The 21974-nt window shown below is 42.3% G+C and overlaps 6 protein-coding genes across 6 annotated transcripts; 5 read left to right on the plus strand and 1 right to left on the minus strand.

Moving 5' to 3' along the window:
• Positions 1 to 108: 108 nt before the first annotated feature.
• On the plus strand, positions 109 to 1641 carry P175DRAFT_0433853 (FAD-binding oxidoreductase; the record flags this gene model as incomplete). The annotated part of the gene is made up of 3 exons (XM_040893623.1): positions 109 to 237; positions 294 to 1455; positions 1520 to 1641. The coding sequence occupies 3 exons, from the start codon at positions 109 to 111 to the stop codon at positions 1639 to 1641; spliced, it is 1413 nt and encodes a 470-aa protein (XP_040753680.1).
• Positions 1642 to 1869: 228 nt separating this feature from the next.
• P175DRAFT_0498825 (uncharacterized protein) lies at positions 1870 to 2933 on the plus strand. Its single transcript, XM_040896589.1, has 2 exons — positions 1870 to 2435; positions 2495 to 2933. Exons 1-2 carry the CDS (start codon positions 2270 to 2272, stop codon positions 2647 to 2649), a joined length of 321 nt encoding a protein of 106 aa, XP_040753681.1. The 5' UTR covers positions 1870 to 2269; the 3' UTR covers positions 2650 to 2933.
• Positions 2934 to 2992: 59 nt separating this feature from the next.
• Positions 2993 to 6406, plus strand: P175DRAFT_0554973 (uncharacterized protein). Its single transcript, XM_040900599.1, has one exon. It carries the CDS (start codon positions 3087 to 3089, stop codon positions 6300 to 6302), a length of 3216 nt encoding a protein of 1071 aa, XP_040753682.1. The 5' UTR covers positions 2993 to 3086; the 3' UTR covers positions 6303 to 6406.
• A 779-nt stretch (positions 6407 to 7185) lies between these two features.
• Positions 7186 to 8627, minus strand: P175DRAFT_0521471 (uncharacterized protein). The gene is made up of 6 exons (XM_040899207.1): positions 8027 to 8627; positions 7914 to 7966; positions 7798 to 7857; positions 7662 to 7739; positions 7524 to 7601; positions 7186 to 7468 (listed from the first exon to the last, which is right to left on the minus strand). Exons 1-6 carry the CDS (start codon positions 8278 to 8280, stop codon positions 7308 to 7310), a joined length of 684 nt encoding a protein of 227 aa, XP_040753683.1. The 5' UTR covers positions 8281 to 8627; the 3' UTR covers positions 7186 to 7307.
• Positions 8628 to 10465: 1838 nt separating this feature from the next.
• On the plus strand, positions 10466 to 12288 carry P175DRAFT_0542011 (uncharacterized protein; the record flags this gene model as incomplete). Its single annotated transcript, XM_040900358.1, has 3 exons — positions 10466 to 10603; positions 10662 to 11808; positions 11862 to 12288. 3 exons carry the CDS (start codon positions 10466 to 10468, stop codon positions 11996 to 11998), a joined length of 1422 nt encoding a protein of 473 aa, XP_040753684.1. The 3' UTR covers positions 11999 to 12288.
• Positions 12289 to 13847: 1559 nt separating this feature from the next.
• Positions 13848 to 16562, plus strand: mfs56 (putative MFS multidrug transporter). The gene is made up of 7 exons (XM_040895152.1): positions 13848 to 14495; positions 14552 to 14891; positions 14952 to 14964; positions 15013 to 15048; positions 15102 to 15606; positions 15675 to 16303; positions 16360 to 16562. Exons 1-7 carry the CDS (start codon positions 14126 to 14128, stop codon positions 16426 to 16428), a joined length of 1962 nt encoding a protein of 653 aa, XP_040753685.1. The 5' UTR covers positions 13848 to 14125; the 3' UTR covers positions 16429 to 16562.
• The last annotated feature ends 5412 nt before the right edge of the window (positions 16563 to 21974 follow it).

Below are 21974 nucleotides of genomic sequence, written 5' to 3' on the forward strand. Positions count from 1 at the left end.
AAAAATCCCACTCGGCATTTCGGATCTAGAGGAGGGGTAAATAACAGATAGGATTTCTCCTGCTGAAATTCCACCGTTGCTTCGACTACAATATTAGCACAGTGCACTATGGCTCTTTCCGGGTCAGCTATTCAAAGTCTCCGAGAGGCCCTTGTCTCCTCCACAGTATACACCCCCGGCCAGGATGGCTACCGGGAAGCCCTCGCGAGATGGTCTGACACTGGAATAAAGCAGGCAGTATGTTCTGTCGCCACGACAATTATTTTATTTTGATATAAGTAACCATTTCGCAGGGAATTGTTGTTCAGCCAGCGGATGCGAACGACGTCCGTACCTTGCTCTTGTGGGCTCAGCAACAGGACATTGACTTGGCTGTTAAGTGTGGAGGTCACTCGGTTAGCGGTACCAGCTCCAGCGAGGGCGGACTGGTTATCGATCTCTCCCGGATGAAAAATGTCCGCGTCAATTTAGCTGACAAGACAGTCACTGTGGGAGGTGGAGCTACGTGGAGGGACGTTGATGAAGCTGCAGCAGAGTATGGACTGGCCGCGGTTGGAGGTACCGTGAACCATACCGGGGTAGGTGGGCTCACGCTGGGAGGAGGCTACGGTTGGCTGAGTGGGATGTACGGCCTGACCATCGATAACCTGCTCGCTGCAACCGTGGTGCTGGCGAATGGCGATGTTGTTACCACTTCGGCCACCGAGAATCCAGATTTATTCTGGGGCCTCCGTGGTGCCGGGTACAACTTTGGCGTTGTCGTCGAGTTCACCTACCAAGCCTACGAACAGAAAGAGCCCGTGTACGCGGGTATTCTAGCATTTACCCCGGATAAAGTGGAAGCAGTAGTCGAGGTGCTTAACAAACTACTCCTGGATACCCCCGACCCACGCGCAGGAGCCATGTGCATCTTTGCCCAACCGCGCGGCGCACCCGTGCCCATGGCTAATCTGGTTATTTTCTTCAACGGAGCCCACGAAGAGGGCGAGAAACATTTTGCAGCATTACTTGCTCTGGGCCCGGTAGTGAATACTGCCGGAATGATGCCGTACTCCCAGGTCAACGCCCTCCAGAATCCGATGGCCACCTATGGCGACCGTAAGTCGTTCAAGGGTGTTTTCTTCCACCCACCGCTCTCCCCAGCGTTTGCACGTACCATGCTGGATGACTTCACAGCGAAGGTCCAGGAAGATCCAGATCTAGGTGCATCGGCGCTACTTTTGGAATTCTATGACATGGGAAAAGTCTGTGAAGTTCCTCGCAACTCAATGGCATTTGCCAGCCGCGGCAGCACGCAAAATGGAATTATAACACTCCGCTGGACTGACGCCAGCAAGGACCAACAGAATCGAGCTTGGGCGAGAGAGATGCAAGCACGTTGGAAACAGAATCTGGAAGGAAGCGTTACGCCAGAACTGAAGCCAGAAGTCCCACAGTACATCAATTACGCAGAGCGTAAGTTGACTTTTTCCCCTGCCTTTTTTGATCGGCGTGGGGATATTAATGCTGACGATCGTAGCTGGCGATTCAGTGGTGACAAATATCTATGGCGAGAATCTGGCTAAACTACAGGAGCTGAAGGCTAAGTATGATCCGAAGAATGTCTTTTGCAAGATGCATCCAATCAAATTCAGTGATTAGATAGGTTGGTAGAGAATATAAGTTAAATTATTCCCTATTTCAATACTGTTGGTACATGACTGCTAAAAGCGTAGCAGTGCCTGACCAGCGTCGTCTACTCCGTATAAACACCGGTGCTCTCTTTCTAGCCGGCAGTGAATAGAGGCGTTTAATACGGGCGCAATAATTATCCGCAGGAGGCCTGATCAGCGTGAGATCCATGTTATGATGAGTTCTCCCCGCTGGTAGGCTGAGCCAGGCTGCACAGCCCTATACTATTTGTCTCACTGGCAAACTATACATTGGCTGTCTTCGTGTCTTCTTCGAGATCTGTGGCGCGCCTAAGCTGGTTGATTATCATACTGGAATGTCACCCTTACATCTAGCCGTGAAACATATCCAGTCGATTTTACTGACATTCGATGTGAGTGCGCGACGTCAAAGCAGTATCCAATGGGCCAAATTTAGAATACAATATCCGCAGTGATTGAATTTCACTGGAAGTCGAGGATATATAAAGACAACTTTCAATAGCCCAAAATGTTCTTATCAATATAACAACCAAAGCGCAATACTAAAGCCTCAAACGCCGACTTGACAATACCACTACGCAAAACTTTTTTGTCCTTTCTTCCAACTTCAAATCAAAATGAAGGGCTCTATCTTTGCTACGGCTTGCACTACACTACTCATGGCTCTAGCCACCGCTACCCCGACTGAGAAGCGTGTCTTTGATGTATCCATCACCTTCCACGGTGCTGATAACCAGTCATACACCATGTTATTCCCGGCTGACATAAACTCTGTGAAAATTGGTATATCCCGAATCATGACAACTTAAATACGGAGAGGATTTGGCTCTGACTGATCATAGACAACCCCATGGTGGTCCACAGCATCTCCTCCCCTGGAGGTGGATTCTGCACTCTTACCGGAACTGAAGGAGAGACTGTTGTTATTTATGCCGAGGATGAACAGACTCTGAAGACTCCTCAGCCGATGGCTTGGGGAGCTTGTGACAACAACTAAGATTTGTGTGAATTAGCTGGATTATTAGATTGGACACGCGTGGGCATTATAAGGAGTTGTCGGAGGGAGAAGTATTGCTTCATCGCCCAGATCTCCTGGGGAATATTTCGCTTGAGTTGTATTATAGTAACTCAAATCGAGCCTCATTGTAAAATTTGCCATGCCCCCGGGATTTGCCCCGTATACGGAGTACGATATCCACTACAGGTAGAGGCAGGATTGGATCTGACTTCTAGGCAGCACTGCCACTTCCACATCGCTAGGGCTTGACTCACAAATACTCCATAACAATGATCTCTGCTACAAAGTAAAAGGGTGACTCATCTCGATGCTAAGCCTCAAAGAAATTCGGACTCACTTCCAATACTTAAACAGTGTGTTTGTGGTCTTGTAGTCTTCTTCTCCCGGTGCTGTTAAGTGTGCCCGAGAAACCCATCATGGAGGAATACGACCTGCTCATCGTCGCGGATGCGACATACTCGATGAACGACTATCTCGCCTCTCTGCATATTTCACTTCCGCAGATTATTTCTATCTCCGCTCTTACTGGGTGTTTCTCGAGAATAGGAATCATCGCCTACCGCGACTACTCCGACTCTAGGTACCTCGAATTCTCAGGGTGGATGAACCAAACTCCTAGAGTTAATCACAAGGCGCAACCCGACCTTGTGGCTTTCGCGCGGAGGATAGAGGCCAGGGGTGGTGGTGACTTTCCAGAGGCTGTTAAGACTGCTCTAGCCAAAGCATACTCTGAGATGCGACCGAATGCGCAGACATTGATTCTCTTATATACGGATGCACCTCCACATACTATAGACCTTGATGCTGATGCCTACGACAATGCTGCGAGGGAGAAGAACGCGCTTTCGGATCCTACTTCATATAAGGGGGCTGGTCCACTGTTTATGGATTGGGTATCCGCCACTGGTACTCTCGCTACTGGAGAAAAGCGTGCGCAGGTTTTCGCTGTCCTTGAATGTGGTATGAGGCCCCATACTGTGCCATACTATAACTTTCTTTGCACGCGAACAGGCGGGGCCTGTATCATGCTCGATAGCTCGGATCCAGAATCCATTTCTAAAACAACAGTAGAGCTCCTTCTATCATGGATGCAGGTTGAGAAAGCCACACTTGCAGACCCAGCTCAAACTTTGCGTGGACAGCTCTGTCGCTACAATTCTACTAAAGGTATAGAGGATCTCAAGGATGACGAGGACCCGAAATCGCGGGACTTTTTTCCTTTCCCATATTCCAAGCCTGCGCCCGCGTTGAATAACACAAGGAAGGTCAAGCTGAATATGGCTGTTGTAAAAGAAAGCCTGCCTAAGAAGCCGACTCCGGCGCTTGATCCTGCAGAACGTTGGTCTAAGGATGTAGCGTACCAGCAAAGTGCGTCACAACATTTGATGAGAATTATCGAGGAAGATATCGATGCAATTACAATCAATCCCGTGTTTGGCAGTCTCTGGAGAGCTGTCTCTAGCGACAGAAGCAACCCCCAGCGAGATATGTTGATTGAGGCGTTTGGCAAACAGGTGGAGCGCCTTCCCAATGGCGACAGGAAGGAAAAAATGAAGCAATGGTTGGAAGAGTCTTACAACTTCTCTGCAGAGATCCTGTCCATCATCGATCGTGTCCCGGCAACGGAGCGATTCCCGTGTGTATTCCGGGACCCAACAGTCAACTTCTCGCAGGTAGCGACTGGTTCAGGAGGCGAAGCAGACAATAAGACTGTTACTCAGTTGACTAGATCTGAGCTTCTAGAAATTGGCAGATCTTGTGACCCCCGAGTTTTGCGCCGTCTGGGGGGAATTCTCACTTGTCTTACTTATGTTGAAAATGCAAGCCAGATGCCCGAGCACATATCTAGAGCAAGCAAGGAGCAGGTTCCCATGATACCGCTCGCGCTGTCGACTGAAACTTATAATCGGCAGTTCTGGAAAATCCTCCTTCATACCATCGTGCCTGGCACAATGTTGACGGGCCGTGCTGCGGCCCTTCTCGCGGCTCTTGCCCTCCGCTTAGGAATCAAGCCGCTTGCTGAGGCGGCAGGGCGCGAGATGTCCAGCTTTAGGAACAAATGGAACACCGTGGACATTCCGGAAACCTGGGCAGTCAGCTGCTTGACACTGCTGCTGGAAGCCAATGCAGCATATCAGAAGGAACTAAATGAGCAGCAAGAAGAGCCAGGCAAACAACGATCTCTTTTGAATGACAAAGATATCCTTTTATTCAAGCAACTGGTAGCTTTCAAAACTCTTGAATACAATCTTGATACCCCTCTGATCGCTCGTGTTGCATGGACACCTGACAAGTCAGTTTCCACAATCGGACCTTTAGTGACATGTCAGAAGTGTCAATATCCCAGATCCGTGACCATAATGGGACCAGACGGGCAATGTGGAATCTGCCTCGCCCAATTCCAGACACCTGAGGAGTACGAGACAGCCGTCAATGCGCAGGTTGCTCGTGGAATAACTGCCGAGTCCAAGGCTACCTGGGTAGAATGTGCTATAACGTCATGCCGAGCGCAGTACGTTGTCTACAATGTTGAAGACCTCAGAGTTCGCCCAAAGTGCCACTACTGTAGGTTTGGGAAAGAGCTCGCCCCAGTTGTTGAGTGTAAGCTGTGTCTGAATCGTATGATTTGGCCAAGCATATATCGACCGCCGTCCTTCAACCGGTGTGAATTTGTTTGTCCCGCCTGCACCTCTGGCCCGGAGGCCGATGAAGATATTGAAACGACCGCGAGGAAACTCGCCCTAGAGAATACGATGTCCTGGCTGGTACGAGACCTCGAGGATCAAGAAACCTCTCCGTTCACAAATCGTTCTCCCTTCCATACCATATCCACCATGGGAACCGAAGGATTCATGCGTCGCATCCGCCTCTTCCCTGAGCTCGTTGCCCCCCTGACTCAAAGGAGAAAGCAGATTCGTAATTCTCATGCTTTAATATCCACCCTCAAGGGCCTTGTAGCCAGTCGAAAGACTGCCAAGACACACTGCTCTCTATGCTTTTCTGAATTCCGGCCCGCTGCTCTGGCTCTCGCGTGCGGCCGACGAGGCTGTCTCCAGCAAATTTGTGCTTCTTGCTCAGCTGCATGGTATGGGAGTAACGCGTGCGGGCGCATCATTAACACTGCGGCGCTTGGCTGTCCCTTCTGCCGACGACTACCAACCCCGCGCGTACTCACCAAGTACGGAAATGGAATCCACGCTGTCAGGGATCTCACTCGCGCTGTCCAGGACTCGGGTACTTGGATCCACGCATGGTGCTCGGAATGTTTCACGGCAAAGGAGTATATGGGACGAAGCTGTGCTCGTGGCATGCCACCCGAGATCACTGATTGGAAATGTGAGAGTTGTCTTGAGGAGTTGCGCAGGAGGGATGAACAACAAGCGCAGGACGCAGAAGCAGAGAGGATCAGCAAGATCAAGCCATGCCCGAAATGCGGAACTATGACGGAAAGGATCTCGGGGTGTGGTCATATCACCTGTGAAGTAGAAGAGTGCGGCGCTGAGTGGTGCTATTTTTGCGGAAAGGCATACTCGGAGGACCAGATTTACAATCACATGGACGAGGTTCATGGGGGGATCTATTGCGAGGATGATGAGGGTGGTGAGGATGGTGACTATGATGAGGATGAATGATTTGATACCCATAAATAGGACGCACATATCTCGTTATTGTTATTTTAACACTGCCAGTTTATTGTTACCTGAACTCCAGGTCAAAATTCCAGAAAAAGCCAGAGATTAAGATCACTTTTTCAATAATTCACGACTTTATCCATGCGTCTTGCAAGTAGTCTACCTGATGCATAGTAACAGTATAAGCTGCTCCGGTTCCCGGGAGATCTTCATGGTACAAGAGTAAGCGAATCAGTCTGGGATTGCTGGAAGCTTGGCGTCAAGCATTTTGATTCGTATTCTTATAGAGCCCACTTAGTATCGTATGTTAAACAGCAGCTGAAATGGATTGCGGGCTGGAAACCGGACTGTTTCAAGCTGCCCTCCTCTCCACATATTCATCGAGAGTCGTAATTTACAGATCAAGGAATTTCCACTAGCTAAATCCACCGGAGAAGGGCCATCCCTTGTCCAAAGTATCAAGAAGCAAATACACCTAAGCCTCCTTGAGTATTCTTGGTGAACCCCACATCATATCAGCTTGCAAACGAACGTCGGCAGTAGGGTACAGGTTTTGGCCTTTATCCACGGCACTGACTGCTACGAATTAGTGCTGGCGGAATCAGGTTTCACTCTCGAAGTATCATCCAAAAGACCATTCATCGATTTGTAGCAGGGAGTAAAAGCCCTAGTTGTGCATATCAGTGGATATTGCCGCTTCCGGGTTTCAGGGTTGTACTTGCATGTCAGAACTGTGGGCACTATAATGACGCAAGAAGACTCGGTTATTTCTCGGGTGTCGTGCTATCAATCAATCATACGAGATTTGGAACCCTTTTTTACATTCTATGATTGTATTCAATCTCAATCCATCCAAAACCACTCGATTGTTACCAATTCTACACTCAGTCTAGGCATTTGACAGGGCGCCCCGAAAATATTATATACAGATGTAATATATAAAAACAATTCTATCCCAATAAGAAACCCTCAAGGCACATTGTCTAAGCTCGAAACAACTAGTGTTCAAATATCAAAAGTGTGAGAGTGAATGTTGATAGTTGAAACTTTCCATGTCTTTCCGTTGTCGGGTGTGGAGAGACCAGTCGAGTCCGCCTCGTTGATAGATAAGGTATCTCCAAAGGACATATCCGCCGCATTCAAGACAAGGGTAGTCGATAGATACTCTGTTTATATTGATTAAACTCTGCGTCATTGGGCAAACCAGACTGGAAGACTTACTGTGGGCAGCTACTGTACTCTTACAGGCATCCGCTTGGCATTCGACTGCAGTTCCCCATCCCTGAGCTTGACCGGATTCTGCAGAGCGTCAGTTCAGGCTATTTCAATAATCAATGGGGTATTCGGGCGTATGCCTACTTGTGGATAAAGTAGAGATGACCTTTCCGTTGATGGAAACGCTTTGGTCATATTCGGCAGTGCTGTCGTTGTATACGTCTAATGTGAAGTCAATTTGAAGCTCAACCACCGTCCTCTCAACATAATATGATCTTACAGTGCATAACAAGCTCGTCTCCGGCAGATGCTGGAACCTGATCTCCGCCAAGTTGTGTGCCTACTTTCAAGTCAGCGATATTGAACAAGAGTCTTCTCTTGAAAGTGAAACCAGACCTTGGAGTGTACTAGCCCAGGTACACCATTGTCCTTGACTGGCGCCACAGTTTCTATATCATGGTTATTCACGAATCCTCACATTGCTTATGCCGATGTCAGAAGAAACATACGCTTTGGGATCTGCAAATGAAACCGCCAAGGCCTGGATGAGATCTCCTCCGCTAGTGCTCATTCCCGGCCACAATGCAAGACGGTCAAGTGCACCTGGAACCTCGGGCAGTACCAAGGTGGTTTTTGCTTCACGAATCCAAGACTTGGTAGGACCGAGGGAGAAGAACGGTCCGAAATTGATGGTGTCCCGCGCACTGACGGAGTCCAGAGTGGCTAGAAGGACAGGAATTGCAAAAGTACTGAACTGGCGCATGGTGGCGTGGATCACTTTGGAAGTTATGAGCTGGTTGAATGAAGTGAGAGTGTTGCAGAGTCATACGAATGGTCTTAGGGCAGGCTGGAAAACGCTGGGTTTATATAGTGTAAGAAGGCAGAAGGCGGGAAGGGAAGCCTTTCATGAAACCCCGGGTACTAGCTAATTTCCCTGCTGCTCTTTCTGAAACTATTCTGAATCAAAATACTACACTTACTAGGTAGTTGAGCAATCTTGTCTGAAAGTGGAAAATTCAGCGCAAACCCAAGACAGCGAGGTCCCGCAGGCCCGCGAGGTGAGCTCGCGGGACCCCGTGAAAGTTTTCGCAGAGAATATTGGCACTTGGAAGCTAGCTTTAGAGATCCAAAATGATCAGTGCAAGTGCCATGAATTGGACATCGGCATGGGAACAACCTCTTAGTCTGGATTAAGCATAAACCAAGACCTGCTGGTTTGGAGCTCCAGTTTCAACATCTATATCAGAGCATGCCTAAACCATTGGACCAAAAGGTCACTATGATCAGACCTGATGGTCTGATCCGCCCGAGTCCCGCCTTACATCTAAGTAACGCCGTGATAATCGATTGGTTTAACTTTCCGGAAACTCAAAATCAGACCCGCTATTATTTTTAGACCCTGGAGATTGAGCACTCATAATTGTTTAACTTGCGCAGAAATATCATACAAGACATATAGAGGTTTGTTGTAGCTCTAGTTGGCATATATATAAAGCTATAATTTGATATTTTACTTGCAACCTGTAACCTGGCTTGTCTCGTTAATAGGGTATACTTCGCTGCTGCCTGAATACATGTTTGTGCCTGGGGCATCTGCATGACTCATCAACATTCCGGAATAGGCATAGACCTCCCGTCATTCCGGCTTGGCATACCCCATCAAAATCTTCTCTCCGACTCTTCAACGCGGGGAAATGAGCTTAAGCCTAACTTCCTCTTTTATGTATCTTGATGCGGTTCAATTAAATATCAAAGATTCATCATAATAATTCAGACGAACTTCCCCAAGTGAACTTGTGGTGCGTTTCGAATGCTGGTGTTAGTAACTAATGGAAAGATAATATGAACTGCTCTTCATTTGATACAGAGAGGGCACAGAAATCCAATCATCTGTGTGTTCGTAGCTATTTCATGCGTGGGAGAAAAAAAGAAAAAAGAGACACTAGGCTGTCAATACCCGATATCGAGAGGTAGGGACCGACAGAATCATGTTTGCTGTTGGTCTTCCGCGGCATTTGTCCATGGGGGTTGAGAGTTTATCCCGCATTAAGAACCGCCAAGGTCTGTGAGTAGATCCTCTCAAGGGAGTATCCATGATGAGGCGGACACTATGGTCGACCAAGATCATGCCCAGAGCCTCAAGGAAGACCATCGACCATCTACAGCGCCGGAGATCAGCACTGTATGGATTAATGGAACTGGATCGAATCAACGAACGCTGATCAAAATGGCCAAACTGCTCCGTATCATCGGCCGAGCCGTGGCGTGAATGACCCCTTTCCACTGAAGCTGTTTGTGGCGTGGACTGGACCGGAAGTGGGATGACTGACTGAGGTTATTCGACCGGCTGGGTTTACATTTTGTGGTTCCGCGTATTCTAATATTGGCAGTCATACAAATGCACTATGAAAGTGATATAGTTAGTTTCTATCTCCGCCGCTTCAAACACCACGCCTATCTGCTGACCCTGCGAATGCGAATGCTAAACACAACCTTATTACATTCTGTAATATTTTGTGCATCAGAATGTGACAATATTCCAAGTTATAGACGAGTTGATTGCTACCTGAAGCTTGCGAAGCATGATATCATGGGCAGATCATGGAGATCCATGGAAAACCCTCCCATTCCCGTGCCCTCCACCAGTTAACCAAAGATCATCTTGGGAGTATCCAGTCCGTTCAAGCTTTTTTTTAAAAAAAAAACATCCACTGATTGTAGTGTTGATTCACAAACTTTTATGTCGGGAACTATTACGTCAATTGTCTAAGGTTGGTGCCCGAGAAGTCGCCGAAGTTGGGAGGTTGTGCTCATGCGTACCTAGGTATCAAGGAGCACACAACCGCCTTCGGCGCAAACAGCTATGTACTATATAAATTAAATCTGGAAGATTACTGAGGTTTGAATCTTCAAACTGATCTACCAATTCAAAACTATTTTGTATCATCATGGTGTTTATGGACTATGCACAAACAATGGACTTGAGGAGGGAGTTGGAAGGAACTAGGGCCGAGGTGATCTGTTTGGGCTCTGATACCTACGCTGAAAGTATCCGCAGATGGAGCGATACATGTGAAAAAGAAGCAGTACGCTATTTCACTCGTGAAGAATCAATTTGCCAGGGCTTGAGCTTATACCATCCAGGGCGCTGTTGTTAACGTCAGATCGACAGATGAAGTCGCGATTGTGGTCAACTTTGCGCGAAGGAACCATGTAGAATTTGTTGCAGAAGGAGGCGGCCACTCCACCACGGGGGCATCTGCCACCCATGGCGGGATTGTTATCAGCATGACCAAGATGAGAAAGGTATTGACGGATCCTGCTTCCAAGACAGTTTGTGTCCAGGGAGGTGCCACCTGGGACGAAGTCAACCAAGCGACAGCACCACATAGACTCGCCGTGGTAGGGGCCACCGCCAGCCGAACTGGAGTCGGAGGATCAACGTTGGGTGGAGGATATGGTTGGCTGACGGGACGATATGGTCTCATAATTGATAACCTGATCAGCGTGAAGATGGTCCTGGCGGACGGTAGCGTGGTCGAGGCGTCTGAAAATGCTCATAAGGATCTCTTCTGGGCAATTCGCGGTGCTGGACAAGCGTTCGGGGTCGTTACGGAGTTTGTTTTCCAAGCTCACGACCTCCCTGATGAAGTCTTTGGGGGTCTACTATACTTCACAGTGGACAAACTCCCGAATATTGTTGACTTTGCGAACTGGTTCCATGAGATGCAGGATGAAAACAGTGGGTTATTTTTCGGGTTCACGGCGCCTTCTGCTGTCGATCAGTCAGTTGTTATGGCAATACCGTTCTACAATGGGACTCGTCAAAAAGCCGAGATCTTCTTCGCACCGCTACTGGCGTTGCATCCGGTCCTGAACAAGACGGCGATGATGTCTTATGTTGACTTGAATCGAATTTCCAATGTCGATCCAAGCCCAGAGGGCCGCAAGTGCGTTAGTGGTGCTAATATAGTATTTCCCGTGGAGACTATGCTCGTTCACCAACTCTGGGGCCAGTTCGATAAGATCATGGAAAACCACCCAAGGATGGGACATAGCGTGCTTGCATTTGAGCTGATTCCTTATGGCAAGGTAATCAGCGTGCCGATTGAGACAACTGCTTGCGCCAATCGAGGACGGTTTTATAATGTGGGATTGTTGCTAGTTTGGTACGATCCGGAGCAGGATTCGATCATGCGTCTATATGAACGCTCTATTATATCCAAGATTGAACACGCACAATGCGAGGAGAGACTGGAAGATAATGTTGACGCATATCCTAACTATGCTGGTAAGTTCTATGACTCTTATAGAGATCATGGTGGGTGCGCTAAATATTTGCAGGGCATGAAGTTGGTGCAAAGTACCTGTTCGGTTCTAATTTACCGCGGCTTCAGGAGCTAAAGAAGATCTATGATCAACATAATGTATTCCACAAGTGGCATAACTTGCTGTCCCATACAGAAGTTCGCCCTGTATAACATGGGGTTTGATTGGGGTGGTTCGGGCTTCCAATCCAGTAAGAGGTTACCTGGTTCCTGAGTATCGGTACAGGTCTAAGCCTCAAAAGGAGAACAAGGTATGGATTCTAGGAACCTCACCAGAATATGTTTTCCATTCAAACTACGCACTAAAAGCTATACTTACTGAAGAAGTGGGTGTTTCGGAAGACAAAAGGCCAATTAATTCCGTGCACAGTGTAAAATGTGTTCTAGAAGAGATTTCATGTTCTACTAGTCATGCGTGAATAGTCAATATATGCAAAACTGACATCATTAACTGTAGTTCATCTCCAAGTTTGGTCACATTGCGCGAGGAGTAGCATAGCCACACCGTCCGTCTTCTCCATCACTGGTGTCATAGCGGCGAGAACTCTGGAGATCTAGATAGACTCGACGATTATTCTATCTGTGACATAAATGTCGTATGGGGGTCAAGCATGTGGATAGTGCCGCGTCACCGTTCATAGCTTTTCGTCTGTTTACGGGAACCGGGTTTGCATTCGTTGCTTAAAAATCTCAAGGAGTGGGCGTTTATACACACATCTCGCAAGCCCTTAGCAGCCTGTAGAATGATGCATTGTGCAATCGACTTATTAATTCAACTGCGACGCATTTATCTACTTATTCTATCTTCAAAGACACCCGACAAAAGTAAAAGAAAAGGTAAAGCAAGTAGACTAGTATACTAAGCATGTGTAGAGCTTGCACAGTATCCCCTAGCGATTCTGGAAGAGCCCCAGATGGGAGTTGTATTAGACGATAATGCAACCTCCGTACCTCCCCTGGAAATCTCCCGCTTAATTCTGGTATGATCTCGAGGCTCAGATAACGAACGCACTGATTGAGTCAGGGGCCCATTTCTGAATATAATCTTTCCATGCATGACGGCTGAATTTGGAGCCCTGCTTCTGTTTTTGAATTGCTCAGAAAATTTTGTTGAGGAAATGGCTTAGTCGGTCCCTCTTTAAAAACAAAAACCTTTTAACGGTTGGAAAACTTTTGGAATAGTAATTAGTGAATACTGACTCCTTCACCCATAAAATTTCTCCGAGTCGTAGCCCGCTGGCCAACCGGGTTGGTTGACTTCAAACCCACAGGCCGGATTAGGTAGAGGCTAGGAGATAGTTTCTGGAAAGTGAAGCCTTGCACTCCACCTGATACATACTCTTCTTGCTCTAGTCAAAAAAAAAAAAAAAAAAAAAAAACTCTTTTTTAAGGGCTAGATTTCTAGGCTTCAAGATGCAACAAGAGTCACTCTGGCTCGGGGAGTTTGAGATGAACTTCAAATACGTTTTTGATATCAACTTGCGGGATTAGAGGTTTTGTCAACATAGACCTGAGCCTTATATGCGCAGAGTTAATGTATAAATTGAGACCCAAAAAATTGGGACAGATATGTTGTCACCTAAAGTGTCGATGTGACCACCGGACAACAATTTTTATGATGGTCTGTGCTTTACCTGACCAATAGCACTATATGGACTACGCTGGCAGTAGGCGGAATTCAATTCTGCACCCTTTCGGTCTTGTTAGGAGTAATTTAGGAAAGCATCAGGGTATTAAGGTGGTGGATAACAACTGTGGCTGAGCTGGTTAGCGCTTTTAGGGTTGGTCATCGGGGACAAAAAAGACGACATTTCGCAAGGCAAGGCATGCATTTTCGCCTTTTCATTCCGAAGGGGGAATTTACGGAGTAGTACTCCGTATTTAGCTCCTCTTAGAGCCGCAGTAAGGGTTTTTGTACTCCGTAGGACAAGTCAAATCTTAACTGTTCGACGGGGCTTCTCACGGTTCCCTTTTAGGTAATCGTCGTATTCGCCCGCACAGGGTCCATCCATATGGTAACCATTTGTTTTCTTCTAGCCAATCATCTCAAGCGTAGGGCGGCGAGATAGATGCTGGTCAGCACAGCCCACGAGCAGAACAGACTATTACCTTTGGAATCAAATGTTCAGAATAACGTCAGGGTTACTAGCAGAGCAGCCATGGCTTGACCTTTTGACTACACTCGACATTTCATATAAATAATACTCCCCGCTCCTTGTGTTATGCTTGACGGTCAAAACATCCATCGTCTTGTACTACACCGCGAAAATACTTGTGCCAATGGCCTACTATCTATACAAGAAGATCAAGGCGTCCAGGGAAGCTTCTAAAGCTCAACCCTCCAACCCGCTCTCCAACGAAACGAAGCCAGCATGCCCCCATGTAGCCCAATCACGACATGCACAAGTCTTCAATCCAACAGAGGGTAACGAGCTGCGTGATTTGGCATCAATTTCATTGACAGGTGCTCCCCGAGAGAGCCAGCCCCCTAGGTCCAGCACGTCCGAATGTGCTTTTTGCAAAGAGGAGGTGCGCCGGAGACGAATCTATAGGTGGAAGGTTATCCTCGGGTTGTTTCTACCGTACATGCTTGCGACAATTGACTTGACAATTGTTGCCACTGCGGTTCCTTCCATCGCGTCGCATTTTGGTTTGTGACACTGCCTAAGGAGCGCCCAATAGAATATCACGTTAACTCAAAGATAGGCCAGCTTAACCAACTAAGCTGGATCATTACGGCATTTACCTTGACCTCCACCACGTTCATACCCACATTCGGTCAGCTTGCAGATGTTTTTGGTCGCCATGCTACCCTCCAGGTCGCCTTGTTCCTCATGCTCATCGGGAGTACGCTTTGCGCCGCTGCACAGACGTGGGGTATGCTTCTGTTTGGGCGAGCGCTTCAGGGTATGAGCTCCGCGGGCCTCATGAACATCATCATGATCATCCTGGCGGACAGGGTTTCACTGAACGAGAACGCAAAAAACAATTCAATTTTTGCTTTTGTCGGCGGCGTTGGATACTCGATCGGCCCAGTTGTCGGAGGGTAAGTTCACATTCATATCTACATATCTTTCAGAGCGAGTTCTAACCCTTATTTTTCTAGTTACTTGACTGATGTACGTACCGTGAATATTGACTTGGTGATCCCCAACTAACTCTCGCAGGCGAATTGGCGATATTGTTTCGTTATTTCTATTGCAGTACGCTCCCTTTGCTCCCTCAAATACAGAGATTCATAACTAATTAGGGTTAGATCGCGTTTGCCTCCCATATAATTATCCACATACTGCTCCGCAACGAACTCGTGGAAGGAACCTATTTCCGAAAGGGCTCGCGTCGCTCCTCTTTCTTACCGGCCCTTGCTACCCTTGACTTTGGTGGCGCCATTCTTTTCATTTTAGGTGTCGGATTGATTGTACTTGGGATATCATGGGGTGGCTCTACCTACCCTTGGAAATCGGCCAAGGTGCTGGCACCACTGGTTGTTGGAGGCATTTGCTTCGTTCTGTTTTTCGTTTACGAGTATCTCCTGGAACAGGGCAGGATGTTTGCTCGCATCTTCCCCAGCCAATCGCCAATGTTGCCGTACAGCTTGTTTAGCCGGTTGGACACCTTGTGGCTGGCCGTGCTCCAGTTCGCTACAGGCGCAGCCATGTACTCCGTTTTCTATTACGTCGGGGTATACTTTACAATTGTAGAGGACTACGCTACGTCCAAGTCTGGAGTCCAGCTGCTTTTTTATATCCCTGGACTTGGCGGTAAGACCCAGCTTGACCTGTCTGTTGAGAAAGTATCCCAATGCTAACTAACAATTCAATATCCACAGCTGGTGTGTATATCGCCATGTTCATGTGCAACATACGACCAGCACAGACCTTTTTCCCACTCACCCTGGGAACCTTCCTCGAAACTGCCGGCTTAGCTGTCATGACCTGGGGAATCCATGCCCAGAAAACCGGCGTAATCAATGCAATGATGGTCATCGCCGGAGCCGGGACAGGAATTCGTCTGATGCCAGGAAACTTGCACGCGGCAGGGGTGTGGCCGGACCGTATTGCAGCAGCATTGTCTCTGATGAGATTTGCTCAGCCGTTTGGCGGTACAGTCTCAATCAGCATCATGGGCTCGGTATATAACAACAAACTCGGAACATTCGGTGGATTGACCTCCGGCGATAGTACGGGCTCTAGCAGCACTGACTCTCTGTCTGCAATTGATAGTCTACCATCCTCAGTGCAGGTTATTATTCGGAGCTACGCACGCGAGGCTATCATGTGGGCATATATTTCTATCCTGCCTATCCTCGGAATCAGCGTGATTACGGGTCTCTTTTTGGGAAATGTCTGGATTAACAAGAGGAAGAAGTCTGAAGAGGTGGAAAGTAACAATGGCACCGTCGAGGATGATTCGTACAGTGAAGTAATTTACGTGCCCTATCTATATGCTCTGTTTACGGTATGTTGTCTCATTCAACATCTTGCTAGGAGGCAACCTTACTAACATTCTAGAAGGGATCGATTGAGAGGCACAAACATATCAGCAGGCCAGTGCAGCACAATACTCTGTCTCCTGATTCTTGAGATTCACAGGCCCTCTTGGTCCTTGGAGGCTTTTTGGTACCCAATCGTGCGCTGGAGCTGCAAAGCAACCACTTTTGCATTTTATGTATACTTATACTGCTTTTTGCCAATGTTATAATCAAATTTAATTTCTGTGTTCCTCAAAAATGTTCAGTATTTGAATTCAGGTTTTAGAACAGGCTATGTTGGAGTGCTGCACTCAGTGAATGCAACCAGCACCACCATAAAGCAGCATCACCATAAAGAAGAAGTGTCGGATATATGATGATCCTAGGGGTAGCTCAATGGAAGCAGGTGATTGGATATATTGATGTGTGTGTCTGTTGGGGGGTTGTGTGCTTGCCTAAGGCCTTAATATAGGGTAATAACCCCCCTTTACTTACTAAATACATCACAAGATATGCCTTTAATTTAATACACCCCCTTAGGTTTAAAGGATTTTATCTAGTTTAAATCTATAATTATATAATTTAAGACGCTATCCTTATCCTAGATAGGTTTAAACTATATCTAGTAATAGATTATCTATTAACTTTAGTCTCTCTACTATCCCTAAATCCTTTATAAATACCTTAAAACTTTAGTAGGGTAGTATCTTGGTTAACCTATTTATAATTATCTTAGTAATAGGATAATATAATACTTTTATCCTTCCCTTCTAGGCTTCCTGCCTAATCCAGTAGTTGTAGATATTTACATAGTATAATCTTATATTTAGGTAGTTAATTTCTTTATTTACTAGTTAGATAATTTGCATGTTATTATATTAAATATTAATAATTAGATTCTCTAACTCTACCTAGATTTTATTTAATAAATATTTAATAAAGATTCCTTCTTTTACTATATATAATAATACTAATAATTCTACTTTAGTTATAGAGATTATTATAGTTACCTACTTACTAGCTTTCTACCCTATTATACCTCTAAATAATTTTATAATATACCCCTACAAGCTTCTCTAGTCCTAATTATCTATAAATAAGGCATTACTATATAATAGGTAGTTATCTAAACCTCTAAGTTATAGGGTGAGTTTATTCATTCTTTTTAAATATTATAAATATTAATCTGCTTTAATATAATATTCTTTGCTAGGGTTTATAAGATACTGGGATAGCTAGGATACTATAAATATAATATCTAGTCAAGTCATGACTATTATATATATTATAGATCCTACCTTCTATTAATATTATTAGGTATATAGGTAAGATACTCTATCTTAATCTTTTTAAGGTACTATTTTTGCTAATATAGGAATAGTATCTAGACCTTCCTTTTTATCTACTAGATTAGTAATCTTATTAATATATACTAACTAACCTAGCTAGATAAGCCTATTCTCTTTATCTTAGGTAATCTCTATTCCTAGGAACCATTATAAGTCATTTCCTCTTATTATCTTAAACTAGTCCTGAAGCTCTTATATAGTAGCCTATATTTATACTAATAATTTTTAATAATAGGCAAATATAATATTATTTATATAAAAAAATATTAGGATCCTATCTCTAGTAATATAATATAGTTTATATAAGATAGGTTTATATCCTAGTAACTTTAGAATCTTTTAGAGAGTTATCTACTATAGGTAAGGGAATTATTTAAGTCTATATAATACTTTCTTTAACTTTAATATTTTACCTAATTTTTAATATTCTAAAAGTATTTCTATATATATTTCCTTATTATTATCTATATTAATAAATATATTTATAATATTATATTACTTTAATTCTAGATTAAATCAGGCTACTACTACTAGGAAGATTTAGAGAGATCTTACTACTAGAATTATAATATATAGGTTCTTTATTAAATTCTCTTATTAATCTCCTCTTACTACTAGGTATGCTTTACATTTAATTAGATTACTACCTTAATTACTTTTATATATATATACCTATTTATATTCTAGTACTTTTGCATACTTAAGTCTATCTACCTCTATCTATATTTTTATTATTTTATAGCTAGCTAGGTAGTCTTACTCTACCTTTATAAATTCTTTGGATAGTAAGTAGTTTTTAACTTGGTAGTGTATCTTTAGAAAGGTTAGTAGCTAATCTAGGTAGGTCTTAATTAGATTCTCTAATTATCTATTCTATCTTTGTATTTCTACCTTAGAGGCTAATATTCTATCTTATTAGGTTAGTTATATTAACCTCCCTGCCATGAATACTAATTTCCATATAATTTAGTAGCTTCCATTTAGCTCAGTTTCTTCTTTAGTTTTAGCTGTCTCATATTAGTAAGCACCTGCTAACATTACTGCTAACTATTCTAGGCTGCTGCCTAGTAGTATTAGATAGGCTGTTCACTTATTTATATTAGTATCCTTATCCTTATCCGCGGCTTCAAGTACTGATCTTGACATTTAAACTAGATAATCAAGTAAGTCAAAATTACCTTCCAGAATATCCTCTATTATAGAGTAATCTATATTTAATACTCCTTAGATTAGAATATAGATTTTAACTTTAATATCCTTAATTATTTATTTAAATTTATTAATTTTAATTATCAGGAAGTTATTCTTTATTACTTAGATAAATATATCTCTATTTCCTAAGAAAAATTCTTCCTTATTAAATATAATATCTCTTATATAGATAATCTTCCTTTCCTTTCTTAGGTTCTATATTTAATAGATATTAGTAAATTTATATCCTACTATATATTCTATAAATACTCTTAAGTTAAACTACTTTTTATACTTTACTATTATAATTACTTATAATTTAATTATTATAAATATCTTATAACTATATACCTTTAGATAAGCTCCTTAAGATTTCTTGTATTCTACTACTACTCTATCTTAGTAGGCAATATAGGTATAGAATTAATTAATTAGTATTTTCTATCTTACCTAATATTTAGGTATTTAATTATATAGGTATACTACTACACAAATATATTCAGGTTATAAAAATATAGGTAATTTTACTCCCTATCTTATTATATATATTTTTTTTTTTATCACACCCCCTAAGTACTTTATACCTCTATTTTAGGCTAGTATATATAGAGTAGAGCAATCAAGTCTTGCTCCTTTAGATTATATAAAGTCTTCTAATTATCTCTTTATCTCACTATCTAACTTAATTATTTAGGATTTGATATTATATTACCTCTCTAGAAGAGTAAATAAATTAAGTAGGGTATTTTCAATTATCTTTATATATTAGTCTAAGAGGTAGTAATCCTATATAAAACCTAACTACCTATCTATAACTAATAATAAGGCTTAATAGTTATCTATCCCTATTTTAAAGTTATAAAAGTTAATTACTAACTACAGACCTGGTCCTTCCATAATAATATAGTCCTTTTAATTAATTCTTTACTTTATTTTTACTATACCACAAGCATCATATTCTACTATAGTAGGTCCTCTAATCCTTACCCCCTTAGCATTCTTAACTAGGTAATCTAATACCTGTAGTCCTAGATATCTAAGGTATAAATACTACTATTTTATATCTCTAATACTAGTAATAATTTAAAATATTGCCTGGCCTGTTATACTATATAATTTATTATTATATTTTATTATAAATTAGTTATATTTCTTATCAAGATAGGCTGCTACTATACCTTTAGAGGTATAGAATAGGTTAAAGTTAGGATTATTCTTAAAATAAATACCTATTTAGTTTAGTAATATAAGTAATACTAGGTTATATACTATTTCTTTATAATAAGCTATATTCTTAAAAATTATATAGCTATATTTTATACCTTTATCTTTTTAAATTATAACCTATATACTAATATTTTTATATCTTATAATAGGCACTTTTAAGTCTCCTGCCTATATATAGTTATCTTATATTAATTTTATATACTACTTAAATTAATATAAATTATTAAATATATAAATTAATAATCCTAAGTTAAAAATAATAAAGTACTATAATAAATATAATATAGTTTTAAATTAGGTATTAAATAAAGCTTTAACTTTACCTCTATTCCTATCTTTTATTTAACCTACTCCTTAATTACTTCTTCCTTCTAGTTATTTTAAATCTTATTTATTTTATTCTTACTCCTTTACTACCTTTTTAATTAGGGCCTTATTTATCTTAAGTTATATATTAACTAGCTTCCTTATTATACTCCTTTCCTTAAAGTCCTTAAATACCTTTTCCAGGAATAAATAAAAGTATTATATCTATTTATATCTTTAAGAACATATATTATATAACTAATATAAGTCCTTAGAAGTGCTCCTTTTAGAGTCTATTCTTCCTATATTATTATATCTATACTTATATTTTATTTCCTTATCTTATAGCAGGGATATTTCTTTATCACTAGTTATATCTATTATATCTTTAGTAGCAAATATTAGTCTAAAAGCCCCTCTACTAGTCTTATTATACTGCTACAGGAATATATTAATAGTATCACGGAAGTTATTTACTACAGTATAGAATAATAATATTCCTGCTAGTATCTCCTTCTTATAGTCTAACCAATAAGATATAGTCTAGAATAGAGCTAGGTAATATATTATATTTAGGAAGTCTTTTACCCAGTCTAGTAATAATATTATAACTCTAAGGTTTACTTTAATTACCTGTTAAATAGCAAATTCCTAGTTATTTAACTAACTAACTAGATTACCTTTTAGGGGTTAGATTACTTTTATATAGGTATTATAGGCTATATTTTAAATTTATCTTTAATTAACTACTATATACTCTTTTAGTTTAAGGTACTACTTCTCTAGGGTTTTTATTAGCTTGCAGTAGAAATAGTAAATCTTTAGGAAAATAGTATATTAAACCTAATCTTTTAGTTTCCTAAATTCTATAATCTAATAATTATACTTATTTATTTCTATTTTATAGAGTACTACTTCAAAATTAAAGTCTTGTAATAATACTATAAAACTCCTAGTATTATTTACTAGTAGAGTTTCTCTACTATCCCTAATTAGTCTAGTAAATTATTATAGACAACTCTCACTACCTTCTATTATTTCCTACAGATTATTATCTCTTGCCCATGCTTTAAACAAGGATTACTATATTAGCCAGTCTTCCTGCTTAGTAAGCCTTACTACATTATCTTTATTATTAGTAGTTGGAGGCATTATGCTCAGTATTTTACCAATTAGTAAGTTTAGTAAGGGTTGTCGGTATTTCAATAATTAGTAGGTTTTGGTAGGGGTCATTAGTATAGATTCACATGCTTTGAGCAAATATAAGACTCTTAATTATTAGATATATAATGATCCTAGGGGTAGCTTAATAGAAGCAGGTGATCAGATATATTGATATATGTGTCTATTAAGGGGTTGTGTGCTTGCCTAAGGCCTTAATATAGGGTAATAACCCCCCTTTGCTTACTAAGTACATCACGAGATACGCCTTCAATTCAACAAGAAGATAGTGACACGTGACTACTCTGTACAGTCGGTGATCACCTGACGCCCGGTCCCACCTGACGCCCGATTTCACCACCACCAGTAATATTAAATATGAAGCAATTCAATCATATATAATTATTATTATCGCGTGATCTTT

The sequence above is a fragment of the Aspergillus ochraceoroseus genome (assembly GCF_002846915.1).
Source record: "Aspergillus ochraceoroseus IBT 24754 chromosome Unknown P175scaffold_2, whole genome shotgun sequence".
Taxonomy (NCBI): Eukaryota; Fungi; Ascomycota; class Eurotiomycetes; order Eurotiales; family Aspergillaceae; genus Aspergillus; species Aspergillus ochraceoroseus.